Consider the following 20,580-nt stretch of genomic DNA (forward strand, 5'->3'; position numbering starts at 1 on the left):
CTATTGCGAGCAGTGCAGAATAGATGAGACACCGTGCATTCTCAATTTTCAAGCAGCGCCTTGCGGGTTCGCAAACAGAAACGTGTCCTCCCCCTTGTCCATTTCCTCATTTGTTTTTTGTGCTGCTGCCGGTCTCAGTCCTGTAAACGGTAGATCCTGCTATTGACACAGCTTGGAGCAAGATGGGGAGCAAGATTGATTGCAGAATCCCGCTTCGCATTTGCAGCTTCGCACATGAAAGACCGTCAGTCCGAAAAGAGGATGGTCGGTTTTTGTTGCAGAAAATCAATGGATTCCAGCTTTGAGCAGATTTGCACAGTTCAATAAAACTCTGCATATGCAAAACGGAAATGGGGCAAGGGTGGGAGAGCGAGAGAAAGAGAGAAAGAGATTTAATGGACAAACTCCAGAGAGGAAAAGAAAAAGCATCATCCCGGATACGGAGGGTGGAATGTGGGATGTGCATATTATGTCAACATGCATCCCTCGCCATCACTGCCGCTGCTGCTGCTGCTGCTGCTGCTGCTGGGCGAAATCAGCTGCGGATGTAGCGAGAGTCATTGGCTGGGCCGATGACGATGCCTGCGGCAGTGCCTGGGAAAACATCAGGGCGGGGTTGTTGGCCATGGACGCGCCGGAGAACAGGCTGGGGGGAATCGATGCCATCGTCAGCCCGCTGAATCCTCCGCTGCCCTGCGAGATCGAGCCGTCGGCATTGACGGAAAAGCCCGCGCCAATGGTGACCTGCGGGAGCAGGCCGAGCTGGGCGCTCTCCGCCGCCGACTCGATCGGATCATCCTTGATAAAGCTCATGTATCCGTCGCGCTCCTCGAATAGGTTCAGAATGGCGACGTGCCCGGCTTCACGCGCAAGATCGACGGCAGAATGCCCCAGGCCGCTCCGGATCGTCGTTGAGGCGCCCGAATTCAGAAGCACCTCGACAATCTCGGTTCGCCCAAACATGCTGGCAAAGTGCAGCGCTGTCAGCTCGCTGTTGTCGGTCTCGTCCAGTAGCACACCGTGCGTCGCTAGGAACGTCAGCAGCGTCAGCATGCCCAGCAGCGCCGAGAAGTGCAGCAGCGTGCGGCCGCTCGTGTCGTGCTTCATCGACAGCCGGCTCGGCTCCAGCTGGCCCTTGTTGATCAGTGTCATAAACAGCTTCACCAGGTTGCTCTCAATCTCGACCAGGTTGCGCTGCTCGCTGGCCAGGCGCAGTGCGCGCAGCGTCGTCAGTACAATCTGGTCCTGCAGGACCTTATTGGGTGTCGTTGGCTGCTGCTGTTGCGAGGCGTGCGATGGCGAGTGGTTGCTGTTGCCGCTGGGACTCGACATGCGCGACGAACTGGCGCTCTTGTTCTGCATGATCGGGCTCACCTGCGCCGACAGAGAACCAAGCCGCATGCCGTCGTCCTTGCCGAGCTGGTTGCCCTGCCGCAGGCCAACCACCTGCAATGCGAGCTCAAGCATCGCCTGGTCGGTGTCCTCGACGTACTTGAACACGCCCGGCTGCCCCACCTGCGGCACCTGCTGCTGCTGCTGCTGCTCGGACGTGATCAGACCGCTAGCCTCGTAGACATTCATCGTCAGCAGATCCCTGACCAGAACCGGCACCGGCCCCGAGGCATTGGTGGGGGGCAGAACGCAGGTCAGATTTGATGACGACAGCACCTGCAGCCGGCTCGCACGCCCTGTTCCGAAATAAACCGCGATGTTGGGGTGGAATCCGTGCCCAGTAATCAGGATATTTGCGCCACCGGCGACAGGCCCCTGCGCTGGCATCAGCTGACTGATCTGGATGGGCTCCATCTGCCCGCTGCCGCTCAGCTGCGTCATCAATGACGTCGTGCCTGCAGCCGTACTGCCCATGCCCTGGAATAGCGCGTTCTGGCCCGACAGCAGCGACAGATTGTTCGCCTGCTGTTGTTGTTGCTGCTGCTGTCGCCGCTGTTGCTGCTGTTGCTGGCCCATAGGCAGGAGCGTCTGGGGCGACGCGTGTGCGGTACTGGGAGATCCGCCCAGATTGCCAAACATTGACGTGGTTGCCGACTGTGGCAGATTGAACGACGAGTCGAAGCCAGTTAGACTCGCAGCCGACAGCATCGGCGAGCCCAGAGGCGTGTTGCCAATGCTGGGAGTGCCCGCAAGCGAAGCGAACTGCGAATACGTGTCGAGCAAAGGGTGGTGGTGGAATGGCCGCATCGTCGGCGAGTTACGCGCCGACATCGCTTGGCGCCCCGGCAGGCCACCGCTGGACGGGTCGACCATGTGCAGATTGGCGCTGCTGCCGGAGACCCCGGCCAGCGCATGGTTGGCATATGCAGCGTTGCCGTCGCCGTGGCGGTCGTACTCGGCACGGCCGCGCGTCTTGCGGTCAGTCTTGAACTTTGTTGATTTGTGGTCGTCGGTAATCATGATCGGTGCCGTCATGTGTGTGGCCAGTACCTTGCCCTGGGCGTCCTTGAGCGTGAAGCAGATGCAGAAACCAACCTTTTCGTTGTGGTGCCGGCAGTAGCAGGTGATGCGCGTCGGCAGGATCACCTCGCCCTTGCTGAACTCGAGCAGATCGTTGCAGTTGAAGATCACAATACGCTGCTTCTCCACCGCAATGCGTCGGTCGTCCCAATCCATCTCCATGGTGCCTGTCATCGGCCGTCCACTCGACCCTTCGCCTGTTGGCGAACCCGGCCGACTCTGGGCTGGCGTTGTGCACGTGCTCGGCGCCGCACTGCGCAGCCGGTTGTCCTTGCGTCGCAGCGAGCGCTTGTACTCGCGGCGAATGCACCCAATGCACGTCTCGACCTTGCGCGTTGGGTCGCTAGAGCATATGATTTTGGCCTCGAGGCTGACCACATGCTGGTCCGACACGGGCATCGACGACTCCGAGTGCGGATTCTTGTGCAGCCGGTGCCGGAACTTTTCGCGCGACACGAGCATCTCGGGCAGCGCCAGGTGCGACCAGCAGTTGACGCGCTCGCCGCCTTCAGTCACAAGACGCAGCGTGATCTTTATCTGCGTTTCGACACGTGATTTGGCGTTCTCGCTGGCAATGCCGTCCACCTCGATGCGCAGGCCCTTGGCCTTGGCCTCCTCGACGCTCCGCAAAAAGTCCGGGCTGACAGTCGGCGTCAGCGGCGGCGGCTGCCGTGATGCAATCAGCGTCTGGTGGTGCATTGCGTTGATACGCGGGATGGCCGCTGTTGCTGCCGACACGGCCATAGCAGCGCTGCCAGTGATTCCAGGCGACGCTGTGCTGGGCGACGCAAACGGCGATGCGCCAAAGCCGGTGCTGCTCTACAATGGGAGGTGTCTTTGCGGATTAGTGCGTGTACTGCCCGTATTCTTCTCTCGAATCAAGGCTCCCTTGTCCCAATGAGCAGAATAGTGCGTTATTCAGGCTCTAGGGCCAGGCAGGGGACACAAGAAGCCAGCAATCCTTCGCACAATGGCGCTGGATGCAAAGCGAGCCAGTCACAATTGAAACTGCGGGCTTCTCCGAGTCGTAAACAGGCAGCGCTGGCGTCTCCACGTTTCTGCAGCATGCGTAAGAGACTGACGAAAGAGGGAATAGAGCAAATAATTGAAATGCACCCTGTGCATACAATCGCCATCTGCACAGACAACAAAAAAAGAACGAAGGCCCTCTCCAGTGCACGCTTTCAAGCAAAAGAGGCAAACGGGGCCCGCGCCCGGAGAAGAAACCTGGACTCGTTATTCCAGAATGAACCACTCATGACGAAGCTGAAAGAAAAAAGCGCGGCCATGTGGACAGCGTGCCCATTGCCACATGCACGCCATTGCGCAAGCCAAGACGAAAGAAAAAACACACCCTCGTCCTCCTTTTTTAGCCGGGCACTGCTGTCGAGGGAGCGGGTAAAAGAGGAGAGCATGGCTGTAGGAACTGGAGGAGGGGGAAAAGCACAAACAGCGAAACAGAAGCAGGGCGCCGATCGACAACAAACAACAAACAACTTACCGGGTCCAGAGCAGTACTGCCAAAGTTGCCCATAAACGCCGTGCTAGAGGTAATGGACGTCGGCGGCAGCTGCGACATGTTCAAATTGGCCATGCCCGTGAGAATCCCGCGCCTGTTGAAGGCACCTGACGTCGGGCTCGCTGTTGCCGAGGGAGCCGCGCTATTACTCAGCGAGTCGAGCCCATACGGCTGTTGCATCAGGCTCGCCAGGTTCGTGAAGCTGTGCCGCGCATCTAGCCCGCCAAAGTTGTTCTTGGGCGACTGCGGCAGCGACGGCGCCATCACCGGCGATGTGCGCACTGAGTTGAATCCGAGGCCGCTCGCAAACGCTGCCGGCGAGCCGGGCGTTGAGCGCGTTGCTGCTGTTGCCGACATGAGGAGTGCTGAAAAGTCAGGCGTCAGCGCTTGCTGCTGGAGCTGCTGCTGAAACTGCTGCTGCTGTTGTTGTTGCTGCTGACTGTACTGCGTGTTGTCAGCAAGGTCTGTGCGCAAGTAATCGCGGAGGTTGTTGGCCATACCGGCTGTGTTGCCGTCGGCTGAACCGTTATTAGTAGCGTTCATTGAGACTCGAAAGAAGAGGTGATTGTGTGAGATGTAAAAGTATAAAATGCCAGGGCACTGGACGCAGGAGAGCACGAAGTATGAGAATAAATAGCCCCCTAATGTAAAAACAGTTTCGCAATTTTGCGCTCGATGGAACCCAAATCTACAGGTAGAAAAATATGTGTATATCAAGGGGGAAGAAAGGACGAGGTTCGAAAAAGAATACTATGACCAAAAAATAAGAACAGAAAATTTTGCGAGTAGAAAAAACCAGCTCTTAGCAAAATAAAAAACCTGGCCATATCCTCACGTGCATTTTGAGCCAATCATTACGCGCGGCAAAATCATATCCGATGACCATCGATTTTGCATTGGACGCTCTCACTGGTGGCAGCCCGCGCCTACCAATGATGGATCGCGCCACTGATTCCCGATCAGCTGGGTATCAGCTAACTGCCTGGAACACTCGGCGTCTTACTCGGCATACCCTGCGCCTCGCTGCCTCTGTGGAGGTTGGGGCCTGCTTGTTTTCTACGCTGGGGCACTTGATTAGTGCTGCTCCACCCCAACATCACAAGGTCCAGCATGGCATATATGGGCAGGGTGGTTATATGAATCAAATTAGGAAAAAGAGCGGGGGTCGACATCTACTAACCCCAAATGAAGACATTTGTTCCTTATCTATAAGCAAATCCATTTACAGACGAGGGGGAGTGGTGCGGCCAGAGGCAGGGCCGATGTTGTGGCCGCACTCCTCGAGGGCCTCAGCGGCAGCCTTGAGCATGATGTCAACGTAGCCGTTGTCCTTGGTGGCAGTGATGCCCATGTGCCCGAGGCGGAAGTAGCGCTGGGCCTTGCCGTTCAGGATACCGGCGGCAGCAACAACGCCCTTGGCCTTGAGCTTGGGCAGAATGTCAGCAGCCTGGATCGACTCGGGCAGCCAGATGGCAGTCATGGCGGTGGCGGCGCACTCGGTCGAGACCGCGACGGTCTTGAGACCCCACGAAGCAACGGCGGCCTTGACGCGGGCCGAGGTGCGCTCGTGCGCCTCAAACACGCTCTCCATGCCGCCGTTCGACAGCAGGTCCTTGAGCGAGGTGTTCAGCGCATAGATGGCCTGGACAGCCGGCGTAGCGAAGTACTTGGGGGCACGCTCCTCGTACGCCTTCATGATCGGCAGCCAGCGGCCCCAGTTGATGTAGTACGCGGGGACCGGCGTCTTGCGCGCAGCAAGCACGCCCAGCGCCTTCTGCGACGCCACGACGATCGACAGACCGGGCGGCGAGCCCAGCGCCTTCTGCGACGCCGTGATCACTACATCGACGCCCCAGGCATCAAAGTACAGGCGCTCGGCGGCGGTCGCGCACACTCCGTCGACGACTACCAGCGTCTCCGGCGAGTGCTCGCGGACGACCTCGGCGACGCCCTTGACGTCGTCCAGAACTCCGGTCGAGGTATCGACCTGCGAGATCGTGATCAGCTTGTACTTGTTGGCGCGCAGGGCCTGCGCGACCGCAGCCTTGGTCTGGCGCGTGCCCGGCTCCGAGCGCAGGCGGGTCACGGTGGCGCCGTAGGTCTCGAGGCAGTCAGCCAGTCCCTCGCCAAAGTAGCCGTTGGACAGAACCAGGGCGTTGTCGCCAGCCTCCAGCAGGTTGGCCGCGGTCTGATCCCAGCCCAGGGTGCCCTGAGCCGGCGATGACGAACGGCTGGGCGGTCTTGGTGCCGACGACCTCGCGCAGCAGACCGATGGTCTCGCCGAACACGTTGACAAAGTGCGGGTCGGTGTGGGCGGTGGCAGGGGTGCTGTGTGCCTGGAGGACAGCGTCGGTCATCTCGACGGGACCGGGAATGAGGCAGAGTGCGCGGGCAGGAGTCGACATTGTGCGGATGCTAGTGTATCTTGGAATAAGCGGAGCGATGCGCGAAGAAGCGGTGCGGCGGCTAGATAGAGTACAAATGCGTGCTGAAGCAGAAACAAGAGAGCGAATGGACATAATGAAAAAATCAAAAGCTGGTGGAGGAGATGGAGCACCCGTCTTATCTTTTATACTCGATTGCCTCTAAAAACTTTTTGCAAAGCACGACTGCTAATAAAAAGGCCGTCGTCAGCGCTCCCAGACACTGCTCTTGCAAATCCCCTCTGCCTTCGCCACTGCGACGAATCGCGGGCAGCACAGGTATTGCGCACGGCAAGGAGTTTGGACCGATGAGGGCAAGGCAGAAAATGACCGCAGTGGGCTGCCTCTTCCGTCGTACCCGCTATTTTGCACTAAACCCCTCAGTACCCGCGACGGGACATATCCACCAACCCGCTGCCATATTTAGCGCACCAAGAAATGCCATTCTGGCTGCTGCAGTGCCTGGGGGCTGTTCTGCCAGCGGTAGGCGGAGCGTGTGGACGGGGGATATCTCTCAATCGCATATTTTCTTTCAGCACCTCTCCCGCTGGGTGATACATATACGTGCATCGGGCAGAGCCGAGCTAATCGGCCAAGGTAGACATTACATCTTGGTGCCAACCACGTCGCCGCGTAAGAAAAGGGAGGCAGACGGGTGGGTGCATTGAGTGACACTGGCGGCCTAAAAGGAGATTTTTTTTGTTTAGAGCGACGGAGCCAAGCACCTTATTTCACCGCTCCTCCTTGTTGCCTTGTACGGGGATAACGTCACCGGTTGTTTTTCTGTGTAGCAGGGGGCTTTTTATTCTGGAGATCGCTTCCCCACGGCGAGCAGAAGGACAAAGCGGTGGTCCGTCCGCATCGGCTCACTCTCTGCGCACGCGCACCGTATCCACCGCCTCTGTCGCCGCAATACTGGCGCGGGTAGCAGCGGCTTCAAAATTTCTCCAAAGCCAGCAAAGGCTGATCAGGGGAGGAGAGACCAAAATCAAGAGTTCATTTCGGTTCTAGGACAAGAGGGTTACGAGAAAAGTTGGAACTAGTTGCCGCAGCTGACATCGCCGCCGGTAGCCTTGGTGTTCAGGATCAGACCGACAATCAGACCGTACAGAGCCAGCACCTCAGCGAAAATGAGAATCAGAATCATACCGACATACAGACGCGGCTGCTGGGCAGTAGCGCGCACGCCGGCGTCTCCAACAATACCAATGGCGAATCCAGCAGCCATGCCCGACAGACCCACAGCAAGACCGGCGCCCAGCTGGATGAAGCCCGTGTACAGAGCCATCTGCTGCTTGAGACCGTCAGTAATCAGAACCGAAACGACAAGACCGTAGATACCGATAATACCGGCCATGACCACAGGCACGATGCTGCGCACCACCAGGTCAGGACGCAGGATGCCCATGGCCGAGATACCGACACCCGACTTTGCTGTGCCGTAAGCAGCGCCGAAGCCTACAGAGAACATCAATTAGCCGATCATTAGTGTATATGCTTGATTCTTCCTGTGCTGCTGCTGGCTGCTCATCTACGCGAGAATTTCAACTTACAGCAAAAGATTGTGGCAGCGGCACAGCCCAGCGAACCGAAAATGGGCGAGTAGACAGGGCAATAGTCGTGGACAACGGCGGACATTCTATAAAGTGGTTTAGATTTTAGTGGAAGGCGGTCTGCGAGAAAGAAAAAAGCAAAGTATAGTAGGCGACTTTGGGACTGCTCTAGATTCTCAGGTTAGATTCCCAGGTTAGATTGCCGCCGGATTCCCCACCCCAGGCGGTCCGTTGCAGCACAGCGCGCCCTCCCCCTGTCCTCCAAGGAGGTTTTACCTTTCTAATTACTCTCTAACGTTGCTGGAGTGGGTGATAAGGTAAATGCGCTAAAATGATAAAAGTTCAAATGAGCTTGAAAGTGGAGAAAATTGAAAACAGGAGGAAATATGTTCGCTACAACGAAATAAAAACAAAAATGCTGTGGGCATCAGGGGGCCGAGTCCGGTCCGAGCCGACCGAGCCAGTCACGCTGACGATGCAGCCGACCGCTTCTTGGCACCCTCGCCTGAGGCATCTGGCTGCGGCTGCTGGCCGCTGGCGCCATCGTCGTTCCAGATGGCGGCCTCTACATCGGCCTCCTGGATCTTGCTAAAGTACATGGGCCGCTTCTTGAACGCAGCGACATCTGAGTCGATCACCACATGCCGCACTGACGACCCCGGGCAGTCAAACATGGGCTCCAGCAGCAGATTCTCCATGATCCGCCTCAGCCCACGTGCGCCGGTCTGCTTGTCAATGGCCTGCTGCGCAATGGTGTACAGCGCCTGCTTGGTGATATGCAGCTGCGAGCCGCTGAGCGCCAGCAGCGCCTCGTACTGCCGCACCAGGGCGTTCTTGGGCTCGACCAGCACGCGCACCAGCGAGTCCTTGTTCAGCGCGCCAACAGAGGTCAGCACCGGCAGCCGGCCGATGAACTCGGGATAAGGCCAAACTTTATCAGATCGCTGGGCTCTGCGTAGTCGAGCGGATTGAACGGCACGGCCGAGCCGCCCGAGAGGCTCGCGCTGTCGCTAAAGTACACGGGCGACACATTCATGCTCTGCAAGTCCACCGGCGATGTGGTGTCGCCGGCACGGCGCACCGGGTTGCCGAACCCAATCGACGCCTTGGCCGCCCGCTCCATCACGATTTTGTCCAGGCCCACGAACGCACCGCTGAGCACAAACAGGATGTTGCTGGTGTCGACATGGTACACCTCGCCTTTGCCGCCTCCGCCGCCCAGCGGCCCGCCCAGCCCGCTGCCGAAGCCGCCCGGTGCGCCATTGCCTGGCGGTCCAAAGGCACTCGACATCGGCCCGCCTCGCCGCAGCGGCCCACCCACACCCATGTTGCTGGGCGCTGCCCCAGGCGCAGCAGGCGGCTGCGTCGTCTGCGACGTGGTTGAGCCGAGTCCCGTCGGCGAAAACGGCGAATGGCCACCTGCTCCGCCGCCACTGCTGTTCCCATGGCCAGTCTTGTCGGTCACTGTCACCACAGTGCCCTCGAGCATGCGCAGTAGGCCCTGCTGCACGCCCTCGCCCGACACATCTTTGGACATTGAGAACGAGTCGGGCTTGCGGGCGATCTTATCGATCTCATCAATAAACACAATGCCATGCTCAGCACGTGCGACGTCGTAGTCGCAGTTTTGCAGCAGCCGCTGGATCACCATCTCGACGTCCTCGCCCACGTACCCGGCCTGCGTCAATGGCGTCGCGTCCGACACCGAGAATGGCACATCCAGCACCTGCGCCAGCGTCTTGGCCAGCAGCGTCTTGCCAGAGCCCGTCGGGACCAATCAGAAGCACGTTGCTCTTCTCCAGCTGCGTGTCAAAAAGAGCGCTCTCCAGTGGAGAGGCGGATTGAGGCTGCGGTGGAGACGGGGGCTCAGCACTCTTGGCTGTATTGGAGGCGCCTGCAGGGGGTGATTCAGGCGAGGGTATTTGAGGACGTTGGCTGGACAGAGGGCACCAGGCGTGTCATGAATAAACAGCCCGCTGTTTTCAAATGCTCCATTCCACGGGCGATTGACAAATGGATACTGGTGTATCGGATACGCGCTGCCAGTACCATTGCGGCCTACATGGTATTTCCCAATTAGTTAGCAGCCACTAGTTGGGGGATGGGTGGCCATAGCACCAACCAGTGGTGTTGTAGCTTATGAACTATCTCTTACCTTGTTGCCGGTCGGCAGTGGCCGGGTCAATATACCCATGCTGCTGCGTTGGAGGGTGGAAGGGATTGCCCGATGCAGGCGCAGAGGTCGCAGCAGCAAAGGCTGCAGACAGCTGCTCGCGCTGCCGCTTGAGCGTATTCGCGCGCACACGATTATAGTGGTTATACACCGCAACCGCCAGCGTCTTCTTTGCACGCTCCTGCCCGATAACATACTCGTCCAGGTACCGCACAATCTACAGGCAAAAAAGCCCAGCAGGGAATTAACCAACCATACAAGAATCTTCGCTCACAGATAGCCTGCTCTTTGGAGAAGTTTCGTCCTTACCATGCGGGGGCTGATTGGCTCCATGCCGTTGTTTGCTTGCGGCGTGTGTGCTGCACCGCCCGCGGAGGATTCCGAGCCGCCTGTTCCGCGGGCCGTGTTGTCATGGTTGCCCGTGGACTGATCGCCCGCCCGTGCCGCCAGGCGTGCTGGTGCTGCTGCCCTGCAAGGCGCTGCCCTGGATGGAACCTGGCGCCTTGGTTTTGCCGCCCGCCTTGGTCTTGGATGCTGGCGGCCCATCAATGTAATCCCACTCGCGCCCGGCCTTGCGTGCTGCTGCCGATGTGCTGAGCAGCGCTGCGGCGTGGCGGGCGGCAAACCTGCTGGATGCACGCGAAGCCTGGTGCCTCAGGAGACTTGTGGCGATATGGTTCTGGCAGAGAAGACGACTGGCCATTTCAAGACTGAATAATACAATAGTACAGAGAGAAGGATGAAATATATAGCTTGGAAGAGGGAAAAATAGCTGGTGGGGTGGGTAGTGTAGAGCGAGGAGAGAGGAGGGTGAGCTGTTAACGAGAGGAATCAGTTTAAGCGGCGGTGTAGAGGTGACTCTTTTTTATACCGGATTGATCACGTGGGTCCGAAACACCAGCATCCAGCGAAGGCCAGCGCATGACACTACTCTTTTCCCTCCCTTCGCGCCTAGTCCTGAAGCGAGGGTGCTGGATCCCCAGAGCAGCCATCGAAGGTGTCCTTCGTTCTGTTGTCCTTTTCGGCAGAGCGCATACGTAAGCGTCCCTGAGTGGGCCGAGCCGTGCTCTGGCTGCTCTGGCTGCTCTGGATCTTCAAGGTCACGGGTACGTGCTCTCACATGGGAATGCCCAACCCAGGGGCCGTTCCTCTCAGCTGCGTCTCTGATATTGCCGCGCATGCCAGGCTGGAATTCTCCGACCGCAGATGGAGCAGCAAAGGAGAAATCTCCTTCATGGCAGCCGAAGTATGTCCTCGAAGCACTGGTGGGAATCTGGGCCGTCACATGAGCGCGCACGCAGATGCAGCAAATGTACTGGGAAGCCATGCCATAGCCGTCTGCCTAAAATGGTGGGGGAGGCCATAAGCAGTGGGGTTTCCGGCCACTGATGCTAGCATCAGGCGTTGAGGCGGCCGGTTGGTGGAGGGAAATCTTTACCAATATTTACCGCAACTTTCGAAGCTTGGTACTCGCTTTTACTGCCCTGTGCGGTGCCAAGTCAATATGTTTGCCAGAGCGAAACCCAAATGGACGCAATATATTGTCAACACTGTATGAATGTCTAATAGATGGTACTCGTACATGACAACAACATGCGGAACACCCCTTTTACTCTGCCTTAACCAGTGGCTCCTTGCCTGACTTTTCCTTGAGCGCCTTCTACACAAGCAAAACAGTGTGTTCAGTCGCAACGCTTGATGCTCTTGGCAATTGCGGACCCTAATGCTGTGTCTACCTACCCTCATTGTCTCCATGCAGTCGTAGTACTCTGCTCTGAGCTTCCGGCACCCAAAGAACCGATCGTACATGGTCGGCGGGTCAATCGAGCATTTCCGCCATGTGTACTCGCACTCGGCGCACTCCTCGGCTGCAATCTCCTCTATCTGCTTGTTGGTGTAAAACCGCTTGCGGTCCTTGGGCGCCTCTTCGTCGCTGTACACAAACGAGGCATCCGCAGTCGCGTCTGGCCGGATCGGTGCCCGCTCAAGCTTCGCCTTGACCTGGTGGATATACGAGTTGAGGAAATCGTCAGTGCTGCTGTTGGAGCTCATTTTTGCTGGAGGATAAAAACTAGTTCAGGACCGTTATCTTTCTAAAACACCGCTCGAGCCGCAGGCGCTGGCTGGGGGAATAGACCACTTTGGGCCATTGGCAAATGTGTTCTTGTGGGAGATAATATATTGAAAATGAGTCCTATTCTAGTTGCCAAGAAGCTGCAGGGCAAGGCGCTCCTGCTCCTCCAGAGACATGGCAGAGTTGTCGACCTCCAGCACACGGCCACGCTTAGGCTTGGGCGCCTCATACTCCTCCTCCTCCTCCTCCTCGCTGCCATCTGACCGGTCGCGCTTCTCGCCACTGCTGTACTCGTCCTCGCTCTGGCTATACGCGTCCTCCTCGTCATCGCTGGTCCTGAGCATGGCAACAGCGCCTTGCTCCATGCCCATGGCTCCCTCTCCCTGATCTTGGCCGCCAGCTTCTTCTCCCTGCGCTTCTGGCGCGCCACCTCGCGATCATCGACATCAGCCTCCTCCATCAGCGCCTGGTTGCGCTGCTGGTACTCGCTGACGAGCTGACGCACATCGCCTTGGGCGCGGAAGCTCTCCTCGGTCTGCAGATCGTAGACCGACTTGGCGTTGCCGTCGTCGTCGAAAACCACCTTGGTGTTGCGCGTGTTTTTGATGATCTTCTCCTTGACCTTGCGCAGCTGGCGCTTGGACATCTCCTGCGCCGGGATGTTGGGAATCACCACTGGCAGGCCGGTATCGGGGTTGATTGCAATTGTCTTGACCACTGGCTCCTCCGCATCATCCGCCGACACAGTCTGCTCCTCTGCAGCCTCCTCGTCGCTTGCCTCCTCGTCACTGTCGTCATCAGACAAGTCATGGTCGGCACGCTTGAGTGTCAGGAAGTCGTTATCATCGTCGTCGCCGTTGTCCTCGGCCTGGATCAACCAGCTTGCGGTAATGGTCTGCCAGCACACCGGCGTTCTTGCGAGCAAACATCTTGTCGACGCGGGTCTTGACCTTGTCGTCCTCATTGTCGTCGCCGTCCTCGCCAGCCGCCTCGTCAATGGCAGCAGTGTTCTCGCGCTCAATCGCCTCGGTCTGCTCTCGCCGCTTCTTCTCGCGCTCCTCCGGCGACACCATGTTCTCGAGCTCATACGACTTGTTCTTTGCCGAGGACTTTTTGACAAACTTGATCTTGGGCGCTCCAGGCAGACCCAGGGCCTCGGCAAATTCCTCGAGCGGCAGCTGCTCGACGTCAAACACAGACTTGTTCTTTTGCAGAAACACGGAGCGTACGTACGTCACAAAGGCGCGCTGGCCCAGATACTTGATCTCGGGGTCCTGGAAGCAGTAGTGCTGCAGCTGCTTCGACACATGCATCATCTTGTTGCTCTTGGCGCTGATCTCCTTGATCGGGATGTTCCGGTCAGCAAAGATCTTGGCCATGCCGTCTTGCTCGCTCGGAAGAAGGAACAGCAGGCCCTTGCCCGCAGCCTCGTAGCGGGCAGTACGGCCCACACGGTGCAGGTATGTGTCGCAGTCCTCCGGGCAGTCTACCTGGACAACCCAGTCGACTGCTGGGAAGTCGAGGCCACGCGAGGCAATGTCAGTGCAGAACATGACTGCCTTGTTCATCTTCATGAAGCGCTCAAAGATCTCGACGCGCTTCATCTGCTTCTGCTTGCCGTGCAGATGCAGAAGCGGAGTGCCCGGCTGCAGCTTGCAGAACGTCTCGTAGACAAACCGCACCTGCTTGCCGCTGGACAGGAACACAATGATCTTGCTCTTCAGGTGCGTTTTCAGGAACGAGTATAGCATGTCGAGCTTGTCGGGCAGATCCACCACCATATAGTACTGTGTCAGCTTGGACGGCGTGCTGAACTTGTCCTTCTCATGCACCGACACGTACTCGGGCCGCTCCAGGCTCAGACGGGCCAGGTCCTTGACAGACTTTGTCTGGGTGGCCGAGAACAGCAGCGTCTGGCGCTGGCGCGGCAGGTTGTCGATAATGGCGTTCATCGTCTTCTTGAAGCCCATGTCCAGAATGCGGTCCGCCTCGTCAAGCACCAGCACCTGCAAATTCGAGCAGTCAAAGCCGGCGGTCTCGTCCATGTGCTGCAGCAGGCGGCCCGGGGTGCAGATCAGAATGTTCATCTTGGACAGGATCTCCTTCTCCTCGTCGACGCGCTTGCCGCCGATAACCAGGCCCGCCGAGAACCTGTGCTTGCGGCCAATCTTGCACAGCACCTCGAAAATCTGCATTGCCAGCTCGCGCGTCGGCGAAATCACCAGCGCACCGAGCCCGTCGAGGCTCGTCCACCGCGCCCGGTACAGGTTCTCGAGGATCGGAATCAGGAACGCCAGCGTTTTGCCGGATCCTGTTTTGGCCGCGCCCAGCACATCGCGCTTGGCCAGGGCGTACGGAAGCGCCTTGCGCTGGATCTCAGTCATCTCGAGGAAGTTTGATTTGCTCAGGCCCTGCATTGTGCAAGGCGAGATGGGCAGGTCGCTGAAGACATTGAAGTCCCAGCTCGTGGCGGGCGTGCTCGCGATCTCCAGGGCGCGCTGACCCAGCTGCTCGATCGCCTTGACTTCGGCGCTGCGGCGCTGCTTGCGCAGTTGTGTCGTGCCGATGGTCTCGGGCTTCGGCTCCTTTTTGCGACCCCTGTTTCGGCATAGTTGTGGTGTAGTAATGTGGAATTAAATGAGCTGTGGTGGGAGAAGAACAGGCGAACATTATGCGCAGACAGCATTAGCGCTGGTTGTTGACCAGGTTTTTTTTTCTGTCGGTGATCAGATGCCGGATCACCGGATCTATGATGGGCACCGAAATGCGCGATGCTTACGACAAGTCTGGTCGTGCACCGCTGCCGACGAATTGCTTTTTCCAAGGCTACCTTATTTTTCCCATTTGACCTTTATAAAAATCCAGAGCTGATCACAATGAGCGGTTGGAACGATCCCCAGCGTCAGGCCCAGCAGGCCTTCCAGCAATTTCAGCGCATGTTTGCCAACGGCGGTCGCGGCGGCGGTGCCCCCAAGGGAGCAATTGGCGCGACCGGACTGCTTATCGGAGCGGGTATTTTGGCGTGGGGCGTGAACGCCGGTCTGTACAACGTCGACGGAGGCCACCGGGCTATCAAGTACTCGCGTGTGTCGGGAGTGCAGCAGGAGATCTACTCCGAGGGCACGCACATCCGGATCCCGTGGCTGGAGACGCCGATTGTGTACGACGTGCGCGCGAAGCCGACGAGCATCCAGTCGCTGACAGGCACCAAGGACCTGCAGATGGTGAACATTGTGTGCCGTGTGCTGTCGCGGCCGGACCAGGCGGCGCTGCCGGAGATCTACCGCACGCTGGGCACTGACTACGACGAGCGTGTGCTGCCGTCGATTATCAACGAGGTGCTGAAGAGCGTGGTGGCTCAGTTCAATGCGTCGCAGCTCATCACCCAGCGCGACCGTGTGAGCCGTCTGATCCGCGAGCAGCTGATGCGCCGTGCGCTGCGGTTCAACATTGTCCTGGACGACGTGTCACTGACGCACATTACCTTCAGCCCTGAGTTTGCGTCGGCCGTCGAGGCGAAGCAGATTGCGCAGCAGGATGCCCAGCGCGCAGCGTTTATTGTCGACCGAGCCCGCCAGGAGAAGCAGAGCACGATTGTCAGGGCTGATGGTGAGGCGCGGTCTGCCGAGCTCATTGGCGAGGCTATCAAGAACCAGCCGGGCTTCCTGGAGCTCCGCCGCATCGAGACTGCTCGCGAGATTGCCAACATCCTGCAAAAGTCGGGCAACCGCCTGGTGCTCGATGCCAGCTCTCTGCTGCTCAATGTGGCCGAGCCGTCGGCCGTGGAGAACCCGAGACGATGAATAGCAGTGAATAAACGCCTTATCAATAGCACTCACGTGATTTAGCGCAAACGTCATCCGCCAAGCCCAACACCCTCCCCTGAACCAACATGGGCCTAGACAGGCAAGCACATTCGACTCTTTTTTGTTGCTACTGCTCTATCAAACTCCAAGTTTCAATCGCAACACGGAATTCGCAGAAATGGACTACTTTGAAGCACTGAAGGCGTCGGAGCGGGTCAGCGACCCGCAGTTCCACGCGCACTCGCCTGTGCCGCCGCCGCGGGGCAACAACGTCGGCGAGATAATAAAGTACATCAAGGCGACGTGCGACGACCTGTACTTTAGCAGCGAGAGCGACGAGCCGGTGGAGCTATTCCAGCTGTCGGCCACGGGTCTGCAAAGCATGGAGGCCGACTTGGACAAGCTGATGCTGCCGAGCGCGCACGACTTTGCAGTGTTTGTAGCTGGCGAGCGCAGCCTGGAGGAGGAGGGGTTTGTGTGTGAGCGGCATCCAATTCGACATGTTCTTTGGCCAGCTGCGGAAGCACCAGGTCAACGAGCGGCAGAAGCGGCTGGCGGCGTCGTTGGAGGAGACGTTCAAGAAGGAGACGAGTGGGCCGGGGTGCGCAGGGGGCGTATTACCGTGTGGGCATTCCGCCAAACATCGAGGTGTACGTGGTGATGCTGATCGACGGACAGGTGGTCGGGCTCAAGACTCTGTCGATTGAGACGTAGGGGTCGGGTCGCTAACATGTTGGCTAGAATTCTTTCCAGATAAAGCCAGGAAGCCAAAAAAAGAAATAGGCCGATGCACAGAAGAGTTACTACCGAAGGCCTGGAGGGAAGGTTCTTCCTAAATGCACTGATGGTACCTTACATGCTGGAATTAGGGTCATCAGGTCCCAGATGAGGACGGTCGAGCGTCCATATTGCGCAATAGGTACAGCAACTGGCCGCCTGTGATGTTGACAGCCTGGCAGCTCTTTTGGGTAGTGATCCCACTGCATCGCCCTCAAGTCCGCAAAATCACAATTTTCTGCACGGACAGGTTTTTTATGTTGCGCAACTGGCCGTCACGATTGCACCATCACGATTGGCACTGGGTACACCGATGGTTCCCGCTCCAACCCGCCAATTTTGCCTGGCAATCGTTTTGCCCAACCACACGCGCTGGCGAGCACGCACTAGCATCATGGAGGACTACCGGGCGACGCGCCTAGCAAGGCGTATAGGCTCCCCCTGTATGGATTTATCAAGCCTGCGTGCACTTTGCACATGAGCTAATGATCCATGATAAGCACCAAGCGGCCAATAATTCCTGCTGACAAAAAAGAGTGCGCTCCTTGGTCTCTCCCCAAGGCGCATTCACAGAAGCGACGGCTATAAAGCAGGAGCCAGCTGGCAGCTGGCATCTCCTCCTTGCAATTGCACCCGGTATCAGCAAACTCTCTCCCAATCCCTCTCCTGTCCTTTTTGCTCTTCCACCCCAGCACATCCGTCGGGCTCGAAGCTTCTTCCAAACACACACTAGTACATAGCACACACATACACAAGAACTGTAATCATGGCCAACCCGCCCCACGGAGGAATTCTCAAGGACCTCTATGTCCGCGACGAGCCGATTCAGGCCCAGCTGCAGGCCGAGGCCGAGACGCTGCCGTACGTGACGCTGACTGAGCGCCAGCTGTGCGATCTGGAGCTGATTCTCAACGGTGGCTTCAGCCCGCTGGAGGGATTCCTGACCGAGGCCGAGTACATCTCAGTGGTGAACACCAACCGCCTCCCTGACGGCGCTCTGTGGACAATCCCCATCTACCTTGACATTGACCGGGCGCACCTGGACTCGCTGGGCGTCGCTGCCGGCAGCCGGCTGACACTTGCGCGATCCGCGCGACGACCAGCCGCTGGCGATTCTGACCGATTGCCGACTTGTACCAGCCGGATCGCGCGGTGGAGGCCGAGAAGGTGTACGGCGCCAACGACCAGGCGCACCCAGCAGTGCATTACCTGTTCAACAACACCAAGGACACGTTTGTTGGCGGCAAGGTGCAGGCCGTCAACCCACCGCAGCACTACGACTACGTGGCCATCCGCCGGTCGCCGGCCGAGGTGCGCGCACTGTTCAAGAAGCTCAACTGGACCCGCGTAGGTCGCGTTCCAGACACGCAACCCCATGCACCGCGCGCACCGCGAGCTGACGGTCCGTGCAGCGCGCATGCGCCACGCCAACGTGCTGATCCAGCCAGTGGTGGGTCTGACCAAGCCCGGAGACATCGACCACTTTACGCGCGTGCGCGTCTACCAGGCCATCATGCCCAAGTACCCCAACGGCATGGCGCAGCTCTCGCTGCTGCCGCTGGCCATGCGCATGGGCGGCCCGCGCGAGGCCGTGTGGCACGCCATCATCCGCAAGAACTTTGGTGCAACCCACTTCATCGTCGGCCGCGACCACGCCGGCCCCGGCAAGAACTCGCAGGGCGAGGACTTTTACGGCCCGTACGAGGCTCAAGATCTGGTGCTGCAGTACCGCGACGAGCTGGACATCGAGGTCGTGCCCTTCCAGATGCTGACGTACCTGCCCGACACCGACGAGTATCAGCCCATCAATGAGGTCCCCGAGGGCACCAAGACCCTTAACATCTCGGGCACCGAGCTGCGTCGCCGCCTGAAGACCGGCGCTCCGATCCCCGAGTGGTTCTCGTACCCCGAGGTCGTGCGTATTCTGCGCGAGGCCAACCCGCCGCGCGACAAGCAGGGCTTCACTGTCTTCCTCACCGGACTGCATGCCTCCGGAAAGGAAGCCATTGCAGCGTGCCCTGCAGGTTGCCTCTTAACCAGGAGGGTGGCCGCAGTGTCTCGCTGCTGCTGGGCGAGACCATCCGCTCCGAGCTGTCCTCCGAGCTGGGCTTCACGCGCCGCGAGCGCGACATTAACGTTGGCCGCATCGGCTTCGTCGCCGGCGAGCTCACCCGTGCGGGTGCCGCCTGCATTGCTGCCCCCATTGCCCCCTACGATGCTGCGCGCCAGCTGGTCAAGCAGCAGGTCAGCAAGGCCGGCGGCTTCTACCTCGTCCACGTTGCCACCCCGCTCGAGGAGTGCATCAAGAACGACAAGACTGGCATCTATCAGCGTGCCTATTGCTGGCGAGATCAAGGGATTCACCGGCATTGACGATGTTTACTGAGGCTCCTGAGAAGGCTGATCTCGTCGCCGATGTTACCAAGACCTCGATCTCGCAGATTGTTCACGAGATCATTTTGCTGCTAGAGCGCGATGGGTATATCGGTGACCGCTAATTTTCGATTTCCTTGTCTCGCTTCTTTCCTCAATGAGCTGTATAAATCTTTTCCTTCACCTAATCTACATGGACTGATACATGTGGTCCGCCTCTTCAAGCTACTCCTTGGCGCTTCCTCAGAACTAATCGGCAGTCACGTTCCAGGATTGGCTGGTCCACTGATGATAAAGTGCCTGCTCTCCATTTTCTTTGGGATATCCACGTCCATCCAATACGCTCAGTCCTAGGTGGGTATAATCGTCGGGCAGATACCAATCGTAATCTTTAAGCATATTAGGGAGTATGGTCAGCATAAGCAGGCTGGTTGTCCAGACAAGTGAACTGGACGTTGTGTCTGTCCCGGCTTCCAGCATCAGCATGCTTTCAACTTGGACTTCGGTTTTGTTCACTCTAACGCTTGGCTCCGGGTCTTCAGCGTCGAGGAAGGCCTGGAGCAGATCAGTTGGCTTCTCTGTTCCGTCTGCCAGCAGAGCACGGCGCTTGTCGATGGTATCCTTGGCAAATCGGGAGACGGCTGTAAAACTCTTCTCCAACTGTTGCATCAGAAGCGAGAATGGAAAAACTTGATAACTGGCAGCGATGCCCTGCAAGCATGCAGTGTCACTGTATCTGTGATCTGGTGGAGCAGTGTATTGTCGTTATTTTTGAGACCGCTGAACTCTTGCCCGCAAACAAGCAAGCCGATTATGTCGAGTGTTGCCAGAATATAGTCGATTTTGTAGCTGATTTCTGTGCGCCCTATGCTGCTGGCCACAATCTGTGCATCCCATTTCTCCTTGAGTGCCAAATATCCATACTTTAGAATATTTGGCTCCATCTTCTGCAAGTACCCCAGATTGAAATAGGGCCCAACCTGACGCTTTCGCATGCTGACAAAGTTTGCATTGCTCGAACTGACAGTATTCTCTTTCCCAAACAAGTGGAAAGCATCACAGAAATCGGGTTTGCGAAAAGCATAGGTGCTTAGAGCCGACTTCAAATCAGAAAGGCTCGACAGAGATCGGCATTTGGTCCACATACATAGAGGTCGCCATATCTTTCATAGTATTCCAGTGCATATTTATTCATCTTTCCAGACAGACCAACACACCCTAATCGTATTTTCGTCAGACGGGCAAGCAAGGGTCCAGGGATGCTGCGGAGGTGAAATGTATAGTACATAAGACACCTTGTACAGTACCAGGACAGCAGCTGCAGCCAGCACATTGGCGAGTTTAGCAGAGTTATAGAGAAATGTATACCTCTTTCAAATCAGGTACCTGAAAATCACCAAAATGCATCAT

The 20,580-nt window shown here is 57.8% G+C and overlaps 8 protein-coding genes across 8 annotated transcripts; 3 read left to right on the forward strand and 5 right to left on the reverse strand.

The window, feature by feature from the left end:
• Window positions 1-492: 492 nt before the first annotated feature.
• On the reverse strand, window positions 493-4,534 carry DL89DRAFT_291060 (uncharacterized protein; the record flags this gene model as incomplete). Its single annotated transcript, XM_040890157.1, has 2 exons — window positions 493-3,291; window positions 3,974-4,534. 2 exons carry the CDS (start codon window positions 4,532-4,534, stop codon window positions 493-495), a joined length of 3,360 nt encoding a protein of 1,119 aa, XP_040746711.1.
• Window positions 4,535-5,113: 579 nt separating this feature from the next.
• On the reverse strand, window positions 5,114-6,569 carry DL89DRAFT_265452 (uncharacterized protein). The gene is made up of 2 exons (XM_040886672.1): window positions 6,244-6,569; window positions 5,114-6,200 (listed from the first exon to the last, which is right to left on the reverse strand). The coding sequence occupies exons 1-2, from the start codon at window positions 6,508-6,510 to the stop codon at window positions 5,214-5,216; spliced, it is 1,254 nt and encodes a 417-aa protein (XP_040746712.1). The 5' UTR covers window positions 6,511-6,569; the 3' UTR covers window positions 5,114-5,213.
• Window positions 6,570-7,212: 643 nt separating this feature from the next.
• On the reverse strand, window positions 7,213-8,055 carry DL89DRAFT_265453 (V-type proton ATPase proteolipid subunit; the record flags this gene model as incomplete). Its single annotated transcript, XM_040886673.1, has 2 exons — window positions 7,213-7,872; window positions 7,968-8,055. 2 exons carry the CDS (start codon window positions 8,050-8,052, stop codon window positions 7,454-7,456), a joined length of 504 nt encoding a protein of 167 aa, XP_040746713.1. The 3' UTR covers window positions 7,213-7,453.
• Window positions 8,056-8,302: 247 nt separating this feature from the next.
• DL89DRAFT_265454 (uncharacterized protein) lies at window positions 8,303-10,949 on the reverse strand. The gene is made up of 7 exons (XM_040886674.1): window positions 10,636-10,949; window positions 10,450-10,595; window positions 10,123-10,357; window positions 9,841-10,025; window positions 9,673-9,720; window positions 8,947-9,645; window positions 8,303-8,881 (listed from the first exon to the last, which is right to left on the reverse strand). The coding sequence occupies exons 1-7, from the start codon at window positions 10,841-10,843 to the stop codon at window positions 8,432-8,434; spliced, it is 1,971 nt and encodes a 656-aa protein (XP_040746714.1). The 5' UTR covers window positions 10,844-10,949; the 3' UTR covers window positions 8,303-8,431.
• A 1,366-nt stretch (window positions 10,950-12,315) lies between these two features.
• On the reverse strand, window positions 12,316-14,811 carry DL89DRAFT_265456 (DEAD-domain-containing protein; the record flags this gene model as incomplete). Its single annotated transcript, XM_040886675.1, has 7 exons — window positions 12,316-12,473; window positions 12,498-12,644; window positions 12,708-12,749; window positions 12,798-12,863; window positions 12,888-12,923; window positions 12,960-12,970; window positions 13,142-14,811. Coding segments are annotated over 7 exons (2,106 nt in total), but the record flags the coding sequence as incomplete, so codon positions are not given.
• Window positions 14,812-15,088: 277 nt separating this feature from the next.
• Window positions 15,089-16,414, forward strand: DL89DRAFT_265457 (prohibitin-2; the record flags this gene model as incomplete). Its single annotated transcript, XM_040886676.1, has 1 exon — window positions 15,089-16,414. A coding segment is annotated over one exon (929 nt), but the record flags the coding sequence as incomplete, so codon positions are not given.
• On the forward strand, window positions 16,062-16,752 carry DL89DRAFT_92080 (uncharacterized protein). The gene has a single exon (XM_040892255.1). It carries the CDS (start codon window positions 16,199-16,201, stop codon window positions 16,679-16,681), a length of 483 nt encoding a protein of 160 aa, XP_040746717.1. The 5' UTR covers window positions 16,062-16,198; the 3' UTR covers window positions 16,682-16,752.
• Window positions 16,753-17,276: 524 nt separating this feature from the next.
• On the forward strand, window positions 17,277-19,354 carry DL89DRAFT_265458 (sulfate adenylyltransferase). Its single transcript, XM_040886677.1, is given in 6 exon segments — window positions 17,277-17,851; window positions 17,938-18,144; window positions 18,194-18,810; window positions 18,852-19,094; window positions 19,129-19,174; window positions 19,194-19,354. The coding sequence occupies 6 exon segments, from the start codon at window positions 17,564-17,566 to the stop codon at window positions 19,293-19,295; spliced, it is 1,503 nt and encodes a 500-aa protein (XP_040746718.1). The 5' UTR covers window positions 17,277-17,563; the 3' UTR covers window positions 19,296-19,354.
• Window positions 19,355-20,580: the final 1,226 nt, after the last annotated feature.

Source organism: Linderina pennispora, assembly GCF_002104995.1.
Source record: "Linderina pennispora strain ATCC 12442 chromosome Unknown DL89scaffold_2, whole genome shotgun sequence".
NCBI classification, from domain to species: Eukaryota; Fungi; Kickxellomycota; class Kickxellomycetes; order Kickxellales; family Kickxellaceae; genus Linderina; species Linderina pennispora.